At 42.8% G+C, this 11,495-nt stretch overlaps 1 protein-coding gene and 1 long non-coding RNA gene across 2 annotated transcripts; one reads left to right on the top strand and one right to left on the bottom strand.

Moving 5' to 3' along the window:
• Positions 1-11,495, top strand: LOC137108537 (creatine kinase U-type, mitochondrial-like). Its single transcript, XM_067493246.1, has 9 exons — positions 1-278; positions 2,832-3,030; positions 4,311-4,406; positions 4,634-4,855; positions 5,810-5,895; positions 8,086-8,209; positions 8,734-8,868; positions 9,048-9,173; positions 10,931-11,495. The coding sequence occupies exons 1-9, from the start codon at positions 133-135 to the stop codon at positions 11,042-11,044; spliced, it is 1,248 nt and encodes a 415-aa protein (XP_067349347.1). The 5' UTR covers positions 1-132; the 3' UTR covers positions 11,045-11,495.
• On the bottom strand, positions 113-2,837 carry LOC137108538 (uncharacterized). The gene is made up of 2 exons (XR_010912210.1): positions 2,109-2,837; positions 113-316 (listed from the first exon to the last, which is right to left on the bottom strand). It is a non-coding gene; the product is annotated as an uncharacterized lncRNA (long non-coding RNA).

The following is an 11,495-nucleotide window of genomic DNA, read 5'->3' as shown; positions in this document are numbered from 1 at the left end:
GTAAAATCCCGGTTATCATTCCATCAGAGGCACTTCATCACCGCCGCCCCCGTCCATCTGTTCTTGCCTCCCTGCGGACGTAGAAATCAGACTGCTTTGGTTTTTTTGTTCATCAGTTAAACGGCATCAATAATGGCCAGCAACTTCTCCAGAGTCCTGTCCTCCAGACGGAACATCGGAATCCTGTCGTTGGTCGGCGGTTCGGTCGCGGCTGGATTTCTGCTCCACCGGGAACACGTCAGCGCCGGGGTGCCGGTGCGCAGGCGGTACCCAGCAAGGTAGCGTAACCCCGCCGGCCCCTGTGTCCGCTCGTTTTCTGGATAAGTAGATAACAAGTCATCGTTAGGGTTATTTAAGACGTCCTGATGGGTGGCGGTGCCACTAATTAGACGGAAGCAGGTTTTAATGAAAAGGGACGAGGGCGAAGCAATAAAAGTGGCATCGCTTGTTCATTTAACCACAACAGCTTAAATATCATGCAAGTTATGTTTAAATCATTTTGGTTGTCAGAGTTCAGCAATTTACGCCGGAGGAGATTCACTTAAGCGTCACTGTGGCGCAAAAAAAAATTTAATGTGTGCGCAAACTTGCGTCTCATGTTCCCGGAGCTGTGTCCTGTGGTGATGTTATTTTATTTACTATATGATTATTATTATTTTTTTTATTTTTTTTGCCCAAACTGTATGAAATGTGTGTTGTTTAGTCGCACCAGGAAACAAAGCGGGCCACAAAGAAACGACTGTACCTACTGCTAAAATATCAAATAACGCATCATTGGGGGGGGGGGGGGGGGGGGCATGTGCAGTGATCTTAAGTTTCAAATCGGTATTAAAATCATAGATTATAGTTTGTGATATTTAGAACTTTCATTGCAGGATCAGGCTTGCGGGCAAAGCAGCAGCTTCTGCACCCCAGCTTAAATGAATATGTCTTTGGTGACTAGGAAGTGAGGATGAATATATTCTGCAAAGGGGGGGTGGGGGGGGTGGTGCGTACGTGTTCCTCGACACGCTTGCACGCCCTATAGACAGCGTACGTGTAGTCTTCAAAATAGTAAGTCGTTATCTGCTGCTCACATGTACAATACCGCACTGTGGTGGTTACACAACGATCACACGCCATTCACGCTCAATCTGCGGCAAGTAATCGATTAGTCTGCCGAAGGATTCGCGTTACCCCCGTTGTGTTTAAGTGGCCAAACAGCCCATGTTCATGTTGATACAAACAACAGATTTGGGGGAATTGCATCACAGGCCGAACCCTGTCAAACCTGTCCACCAACTTTGGATTAACCATTAACAGGGACGATCCCAGGCTCTGGGGGGACCTGGGGGGTAGCAAGAAGGGCCTCAACGGCCAATTTGTGGCCACTTAACCCAGGAAATATTATTGAGGGGGCCTCATATTTGCCTTGTTTGCTTCTCCTGACAGTCTGTCTTTGACTATTAAAGTTATTAGCGAATAGATACAGTTGGGCAGAAATTGGGCTGCATAGTTCTGTGTGTCGACATAGTGGAGTATTAAGGCAAAACTGAAACACTCAAGTAAATGTATTTAACTACTTTCCAACACAGATTAGCGTCTTCACTGCACGTCGATTTTTTACTGATAACTGCAGCCTTATCTGTTAAACTAATCCATCCCGTGACTCCAGCGTGCTTCACCACACAGTAGTAGTGGCTGCACCACCTGTAGTACAGATGTGCCCTGAAGAAGCAGCTCATAGCTATTATTAAATAATGAAAACTGGCACAGCGGGTGTGTAGATTACACAACATGCACTGTTATTGGCTGAATTTGACCCGCACACTTTGCCACCTGCCTGTGAAAACCTTTGAATGGGATACACTCTCCCTCCATTCCAGTCATTTCCTTACTAAATATTGAAAAGATGGCTCCAACATTGAGGAAACACTGTGACAGCAGACAGAGTGTCCTCAGTGAAACTTGTAATGTATCAGCTAGTGCAGACGACCTTAGAGCAGGAAACGAGGCAAGAAGACGAGTTTGTCTAAAGTGATGGGAATGAACAGGTCGAGCCTCCTGATCAGCATCCATGAGTAATGATTTTACAGTATGTGGTGTGTACACATGTCACCAATACTCACCAGTGCAATGTTGAGTTACGGTTGCTGAATCTTCGCCCTCCTTATTTTGTAGACAGCAGGAAGCAGAAATCCATAAGCTACTTACTCTTGTGCTGCCTCTGCAGATTCTCATTCCATCCTTGGTCTTTAGAAAGTGTATTGTTTGGATAAAAGCCAGCATTTGACAGCGGTTCTTTTCTGCTTTTCCATACCAGCTTGGCTTGAAAGTCTAAATAATTCATTGTGGGATGGAGGTGAAATAGTCGTTAGTTAACGCAGCAGCGTTTCTTAGCTGAAACCATGTAGATAGGACAGATAGGAAAGCTTGTCATTGCACTTTAAAGATTATTAGATTGTGATTTTTGGTGCCAGCTGCTGATCTATATTTGTTCTGTGTCTCAAGCTTGATGGAGCTTTTTTTTTAAATAGCCAGAACAGTCAGTTGTCTCTAGTCTTTTTTTGCTTTTCAGACAATGCCAATGTGATTGATACTGTACTATCAGCCTCGTGCTCCTCTGTGTCCTGTATCATCTGTGTCTACTTCAGCAAGATACCTTGTGCAGCAGTGTGTCACAGGTTTAATCCCCAGTTACCTGTGTGGATAGCATGAGGAAGTGTCCTTGAGTGAGGCCTTCACTCTGCACCAGCTCCATGGTTAATCCGTGTCCACGTTGCTAAAACGACTTTGTTTCTCCTTCAAACATCACCACAGTAACATGTTATCTTGCCTTTTTGTTTGTGCAGTGCGGAGTTCCCTGACCTACGCAAGCACAACAACTGCATGGCCAGTAACCTGACACCTGCCATTTATGCAAAGCTGTGTGATAAGGCCACTCCCAACGGTTTCACCGTGGACCAGGCCATCCAGACAGGTGTGGACAACCCCGGGCACCCCTTCATCAAGACTGTCGGCATGGTGGCAGGAGATGAGGAGTCTTACGAGGTCAGGCACCTCTGTAACCTTTCAAACACACACACACACACGTAAAGGAACCAGCACATCTTAGAGTCCTGTGTGTCCAGCTGAAAGTGGCACTGATGAACGGCACTAAAAAAATAACAGTGGGAAATGGGAGAAAATGAAATAAAAGTACTGCAGGGGGGTAATGGTATGGGTGCAAGTCATAGCCTGACTTCTTATCAATGCAAATATCATTTAAACACCAAAAAAATCTTTTCAGAAATGATTGGGCAAATATGTTTATCCCCCTTACTACAACCTGTTTACTCACCCATCCCCCTGTTTTGGAGAAAAGGAGTATTAGAGCCCCGCAGTGGGACAGCTGTAGCTTAGGAAACCTCTTTAGGGATGTTTCATCATCTGTCTATAGAGAGGATGTAACTACATGTCTGTCTTTACTTCCTGCTTCCGTTAGAGACCTCACAAATATACTGGACTTCATCAGCTGTCAGCGTATGTAATGATTTCATATGCTCTTTTTCCCCCTGATAACTTATTGTGCCATATCTCAAATGCCGTACAGTTAATGATTCATCATTACTCCCTGGTGTTTGCTCTGAAACAACAAGTCCTGCTGTCATATGGGTGTGGCATTTCTGCAGTTGTACAGTGGAGTAGTGCACAGAACAGCAGGAAGTGCTGAGGCACAGTGTCTGAAAAGAGTTTTGGTTGAATGACCGGACTGATTAGTGACATACAACAGGCTCCTGAACACCCAAATGAATATTAGGCTTCAGATTCGGAGATTGTCTGTTGGCCACGGAAGTCGGTGTCGGTGCAGCCTTTGTCGTTTTTTCGCTGCTTCTGTTAAAGTCTTGTTGTATTATCACACCCATGTTGTCACTAGCAGCTATTAAGCCATGTGAGAAACATTTCTCATACACACGATATGTAGTACTTATATTTAAATCTGCATAAATGTTAGGGACATTTCCCCTCTCCACAGCATACACATGTGAAATTCTATTCATTGGTCAAAATCTGTACCAATCAGAATTGCAGCAAAGAGAAACAGATTTTTAAAATATTTAATGTATATGAGACGCATCCTGTAGAAAAGCAACAATAAATAGTCCCATAAAATGTATATTATCATTAATCAGTGCCAATAAATACCCTCCTTCAGTGAAATATTAAATCCCGGAATCTCGCTCTGGGCGTGTCGACCTACGTGCTGCAGCTTCTCCTGCCTTCAAGCGCCAGCTTCAGATTGTCATTGTGTATTTATTTTTTAATCTTTTTCAATTCTGGGTATGTTTCAGGTGTTTGCGGACCTGCTAGACCCTGTCATTAAAGAGAGGCACAACGGCTATGACCCCCGCACAATGAAGCACCCCACTGACCTGGACTCCAGTAAGGTACAACTCACACTGACCACACAGAGGGGCTTCCTGTCTGCTGGGGACTTCCTGCAATGATAAGAACTAATATACAAACACTGTTAGTGAGCTGACTAGTTGATAATTGAATATTAAACCACATAACCAGTCACACCTGTATTACCAGCTAAAATACAAACATCGTGCTTCACTTCATTTATTCTTTTGTATATCAATAAAAATGTTCCCACCTGTCTTTGTTTCAGATCCAGTCGGGCCAATTTGACGAGCGCTACGTGCTGTCGTCCAGGGTAAGGACAGGCCGCAGCATCCGGGGGCTGAGCCTGCCCCCAGCCTGCACCCGGGCAGAACGCAGGGAGGTAGAGAGGGTGGTGGTGGACGCCCTCGCTGGCCTGAAGGGTGACCTGGCCGGGAAGTACTACAGTCTCACCCAGATGACAGAACAGGAGCAGCAGCAGCTTATTGATGTGAGTGACGTAGGGATAATGTAGAAACATTCGTTGAGTTATGAACATTTTAGCTGCTTTCTACAAACGGATGTGTTTGGGGAAGAAGGAAGGGCTATCGGCCTCATAGTACACTTCCTTCACTGTAAACAATTCTAATGCAGCGGTTAAGCAGGTGATGTTGCAAATAAAAAAATGTTTATTCATTTCATATCAGATGGCCATTTCCATAAGTGGTCCTCCCTGTGATTCCTATCCAACCTCTGGGTCTGTGACTGTGACTCATTATTTAGTGTCGGCTCCTCCCAAGTCTGGTAAAAATAACCATTTAGATAAACCATCAACACAAAACAGATCAAATCTGACAAAAGACGTGGGAACTAAGCCTTAATTCCTGGAATGGGAATGAAGCCCTAGAGGCTGTCTGGCTTCCAGTGTATGTCAAAACACCGTCACACAGCATATTTATTTGATCTGAGTTTACTTATGGCAAAAACGTGTGCACTTATGGTAACGTAGATCCCTCAACATTAAAAAGACATTTGTCCTGCTCTGCTCAGTTTGCTTACTGTTCTTCAAACAGAAGACAAAAAGAGAATAAGGTGGAGGCTTTTTAATTACATGTAATTACAAATGGTCTGTGCTGTGCCTGGCACGGCATTTTCCCTCTGCCCACACTGAGAAAGTTAAGTTGTGTATAGGACCCTAATGTTTTAGGAGACATGTTGCCTTTTGACCAAACTGTCCCATCTGAGTCTGCTTTGCTTCACTCACATGCATCGGTGGCACAGTGAGTGTAAAATAGCAACAAACTCCTATTTCACCAAACTGAAGCATTTCTCCTCATGGCCACTGCTTCCCTGGTTTAGCTTCTTGTGCCTTTTTGGCCTGTCGCTTGTAGCTCACTTTGGATAAAAGCTTCTGCCAAATGACTAATTGTAAATGTCCAATTTGTCTTCTCTGTAATTCTTATAGGACCACTTCCTCTTTGACAAGCCCGTGTCACCTCTCCTGACGTGCGCAGGCATGGCTCGCGATTGGCCAGACGCACGCGGAATTTGGTAAGTGAAATGTGATGGTACAAGTTTCTGCATGGTTGGGAGGAGTTGAAACAATCAGCAAAAAGGATTCTGCACTGAACAAAATAGAGAAGTGAGGCTTTTGTTGCGGGTGATAAATGCAGGAGTGACCCATTTCTAAGGTGGAAGAAATATAAAATATCTTACTTTGGATATATTTATATATACAAGTTTATAGCTGAATTTTTTATATTTATTCCTGTTCATTGTATTTTCAACCTTAACGTTCCTAGTCCTCACTTTTGGACTTAGTACTTTATGTCAACAGCCAAAAGTTAAAGTTTGTTTATTGGCTTTGATAAACCAGAGCACAGGGAAATATGTGAGTCCTCAGCATAAACATTTCCTTATAATGGCAGAGAGGCGCGTGCGCCAGTGGAAAAACAGGAGTCAGAGTATTTATCCTTGTGGAAGTTCTGTGATTCAACAAGATAAACACATCCTTTATTGAAACTGAGTTCAAAAATGTGTTTCAAAGTCAACTAATAGGCTGGATGTTCACTGTTAGCTCTCAGAGAACTGGCCAAAGTTTTTTTTTTTTTCCCCAGATTTACCAGTTTTGAAACATTTACCGGTTGTATGAAAAACTGTCACCTTTTACCAGACATTTTCTACGTTCATTTCTTCCATTTGTGTTTGTAATGCTGAGCGGTGGTGGAGCTGTATTATAGACGGTGCTTCCTCGGCATTGGGTTTCAGCGTGTACCCAGGAATAGTGCAATGCATCGTGTCAGCCAGAGAAAATCCATCACCAGCCTCCCTCTGTAACCCGTTTTAAGCAGCCTCTCCTCTTCTCTCCTTAATTATTCACCTTCACTCTATCCCCTATCATCTCTTCTTTCATGTCCACTGCCAGCTTCTTCTTTGTCCTTCTGTCATTCCCGCCTTCCCCTTCCGTTTTTTCACCAGCCATACTTCATTGCATGCACTCCTCTTGTCTTTTATGCTTATCATATCATACCCTTCTAGTACAGCTTTTTTCTCTAACTCCTTCCTAGTTTCTCTTTGTGTTTTACGTTTTCTGTACCACAGCTGTACTCACTAGCTCCTTTGGCTCTTGCTCTCTTTCTTTGGCCTCATTTTCACTCTGTCAGCTCTCCACAACGTATCCATTACCTCATTAAATCTCTAACAATACTAAGGAGGTCAGTGTGAAAAAAAACCTTGGGCGCTGTCTGACGGTGGCTTTGTTCACTTCAAAATATTGAATATCAGGAAGAAAAAGTTTGCAGCAATGGGTCATCATGTCATTAAAATGCATTAAATGCTTTCACTAATGAGCATAAATACGTTTAGCCAATGTGACTGTATTTCATTTCCTTGGATGTGAAATTATAACATTATGCACACGGAAATTCTATCCCTGCTGTAGCACTTAAGTGAAGTCCAGAGGCTGATTAACATACTGCAGTCAAAGTTTATGGGTATTTGGTCCTTCATTTTTCTGTATCTCAGGTTTTAATGCTAACATCAGTTACAAAATGGACATTTTGTTGTTATGATTCAAATTAATCGTATAGTTTGTATAGTTTGGGTTTTATAAAATAGACAGTTATTTTGGTCTAATGGACAGACACCATCTACAGAGCTGTTGAAGGAAGGTTGTTCTGTCTGCTTTTGTGTTTTGTCGTGGGTCATAAATCAGCCCCATATTGCCCAAAAGGCACAGGTGCAGCCTTTTAGAGGCCTCTGACAAACACAACGCTGAATGACCCACAGCAGAAACAAGCATTATCCTCAGTAACTGATGGTTAATGGCCTCCTCTCTACTCACTCATATCACAGGACTCCATTAATAGAAAAATAATCATCACTGATTTATATTTAATAAATTATCTTCCACTCACCCATACGTGGTTCCATGTTGATCTGTATTGATTCAGTCTGGAGTAAAACAGTCTAATATTCTATTGATGTATATGTGATATGATATGGTAATATCTGGAATCAGTAAACATCCTGCATTAAAGGTGTTGAGATGGTTTAAACTTTTCCATGAGGTCTGGAAATAAGCCATATGACCAGGTTTACTGGTTACTCCATCAGAATGATTTAAACAGGTCCCTTGGGTGCTGCACTGTCTGTCCACTGCTCGTTGAAATGCAAAGAAGAGATGACCCTAAACCACAAAGGTCAATGTTGTATAATTAAATTTAACTTCCCTGTGTGCAGGCACAACAATGACAAGACGTTCCTGATCTGGATCAATGAGGAGGATCACACCAGGGTCATCTCCATGGAGAAGGGAGGCAACATGAAGAGAGTCTTTGAGAGGTTCTGCAGAGGCCTCAAGGAGGTAGGACTGAACTGACTGTGTGTGGATTGTTTAAGAATCAGCCAAAGGAAAAGCCATTAATACCATCTAAACGCATATGGTGCAGGCTTGCAAGAGCAAAAATCCATAGCCAGGAATATAACGACAGACACACAAAAACACATTATCCAAACATGGCTATGCAAACATTTATGCAAGCGCTCAAAGTTCCTTATTAGGTAAGTTCGAAGGACATAGCAACATCTGCTACTTCACTGTTGTATACTGAGGGTGTGATAGGTGAGAAAAAAAAACACCTCAGCTTCATTTTTACTTCAACATTGTTCCATTGTTCGTGTCATTCCACTCCCACCACAGTTCATTTGATAGTCATACAACAACTCCCAACTCCCCGTTACACGTCAACTCTCCAATGGCTGCTAACAGTTTTGCTTTGTGTGAACAGTATTTACGCATCCATCAAAAGTGCTAAAGGTCACGAATGGTCGTACAGTATGAGGGAAACACACACTTAACTCTGCGGTGTGACTTTCTCTCCCGCTAAGGTCGAGCATCTGATTCAGGAGAGAGGCTGGGAGTTCATGTGGAACGAGAGGCTTGGTTACATCCTCACCTGCCCCTCCAACCTGGGCACAGGGCTCAGGGCCGGGGTCCACGTCAAACTGCCTCTGCTGAGCAAGGTAACACAATAGTTTGAACAGAATGAGGGTAATTGTGTGATTCGCTTTGTGTTACTACTGTACTATTTGTGTTACTAGAGTTGCAGTGGTTATTAAAAAAAGAATTGTCTGAACCTCGTTGGATCCGATGATGAACTTTTGTGGATAAGACACTTATTTAATTTCCCCGACATTGGCAGGATACCCGCCTCAGTAAGATCCTGGAAAACCTGCGTCTTCAGAAACGAGGCACTGGCGGTGTGGATACTGCTGCTGTGGGTGGGGTGTTTGACATCTCCAACCTGGACCGGCTGGGACAGTCTGAGGTAAGAAAGCCAGAGAAGTGGGCTAAGTAAAGGTGAAGGATGTGACTGGCTTCCATCAACAGAGCAAAGCAATCACCCGCCAAACTAGTTGTTTATCAGCTGGTGCTACTGCACACGCCTGTGGTCGAGGCTTATTGCTAACAAACTAATTTCTCGGCATTGCTTTCTCAGTAGATGTTTCCCAACTTAACAAATTTTCAATAGATGAAAAAGTGCTGACAATTCCTAATCATGATACCATGGAGATGTTAGTAATGTGTGAAACAGCAGCAGAGCTGAAGAGAGACGAGGCTTTCAGTTTGTCTTTGTTATGTCTTTGGTCAAGACAGAGCCTTCAAGTACAATGGAGCTCTTCTCTGTTGTTGTGAGTGTGCAGTTGGGTGTAATATTCTGGTCGCATGGAGAGTAGAGATGGGCCTTCACTCTTTCTGGTAGGAGTGCAGCCTACTAATTTGTGTTCATGTGGTCCAGATTGAGAATCGCTCATCTAATTTTCTCGCTAAATAACATTGTCTGACTCCAGCATCCACTTCTGTTGTGAGTTTATTTGAGAGTGTGGGCTGCACAGTGGGTTTTTTTCCTCCCACCACGCAGGCTGCTGAGCAATCAAGAGAGGAGCACTCTCGGGGTGGGGGTCAGTGAGGTAGGAGATGGAGGGATGGTGGAAGCAGCGACAGTTGGAGCAAAGTGCAGATGGACAATAAGGCTGTAACATGCCGATTTTTATGATAATAACGTGAGGAAAGGAAGGTTTAACATAAGTGTTCACCTTAAAATGAATTTCTCAACCTGAATTTTAGACGCAGAACCATAGCAGACCTACTGTGTTTAGTGTCTTGTGTGTTGTTGCAAATGAGAGAGGGAAGTATTTAGTATTTATTTGTCTATTTTTGTCAGTAGTTTGGAGAAGTCATCCCTCATGTTAAGGGTATTAATCTCTGCTTAGCGCTGTCTCACAGCTGCGGAATGAGTTCAGACAGCTTGTGGTTATATTTGGTAGTGTCTTTAATGTCCGTCGATCAGATGTGGCATCTCAGGGAAGAAGACATCCCCAGACCTGTGTCTGAAGCTACTGACAGTTACTGTATTTGGAGAAGGCTCTGCAGCAACTGTATATTTAAAGGGTTATGCCAGAAATTTAGCACTAGCCTTCAATAAAATTAGGGGAGTTGGTTTGTATGGGTTTTGAAAATGATCCGATCAACAGTCCAACAGTCCTGCTTATTGTAACACTTGAAACACAGTGTAGAACAAAAACAAGCTGTGCTGAAAACAGTGGTTTTATTTCATGTACTAAAATTGACTGAGGTAAAAAATGTGAACACAAATCCGATCAACAGTCCAACAGTCCTGCTTATTGTAACACTTGAAACACAGTGTAGAACAAAAACAAGCTGTGCTGAAAACAGTGGTTTTATTTCATGTACTAAAATTGACTGAGGTAAAAAATGTGAACACAAATATTTTGGCCTAGATGCTCAAACCACTTTAAATGATTTTGACGTGAATGAGCAGTGGTTCGATTTCAAGGTTCCTCTGGATGTCAGAACTCCATATTCTAAGCCTGGCCATCCATCCATACATCCAAAGAAGGAAACTCTTTTTCAAACCACTGGTATCTGTGATCTGATTTATACTGTAAGGTGATTGTTTTGTTACACATTTTTTAAATATATTTATTTCACACATTTTTTTTTTTTTTTAATTATGGTAAAAATGGAATCAAAATCTTAAAATGAGTCATGTTGTTCTTTCAGGTCCAGCTGGTTCAGACAGTAATTGATGGTGTCAACTACCTGATCGAGTGCGAGAAGAGACTGGAGAGAGGCCAGGACATCAAGGTGCCTCCACCCCTCAGGCAGATCAAGTAGACCTTGATCCCTGAGCTCACTCCACAAACCTCTTGGCACACCCACATGTGCCAACACTCCGCTTTGTGCCCATGGATATAATAAAGATCTATGTCATTTTCTCATTTATTACTAGTACTTATCTAATCACCCGTCCCTGGTCCAGAATATACCTCTTTATAATATAATCTACTTATATTATCATACAAAGTGACCAGAGTCCCAGAATACTGCGATGAGCTTATGTGTGTCAGTCAGTGAGAGGAACCCATTCCTGCGTTTTGATTGGTCATGTCTATTGCCTGGGCTTCTATACTCCATCCATTTGTGCTTAAACCCTCCATAGTGGATTGTGTGTACATAAGTTTTCATCTTTTAAGTGGAATTCAATGAGAGTTTACTGCACTAACTGAAGAGACTTCTGGATTTTAATGTTTAATGACACACTTGTGTCAAAATGTAGTGTTAAAAC

This window comes from Channa argus, chromosome 23 (genome assembly GCF_033026475.1).
Source record: "Channa argus isolate prfri chromosome 23, Channa argus male v1.0, whole genome shotgun sequence".
Taxonomy (NCBI): domain Eukaryota; kingdom Metazoa; phylum Chordata; class Actinopteri; order Anabantiformes; family Channidae; genus Channa; species Channa argus.
Note: the sequence above shows the minus strand (reverse complement) of the source record. Positions and strands in the feature narration are given on the sequence as shown.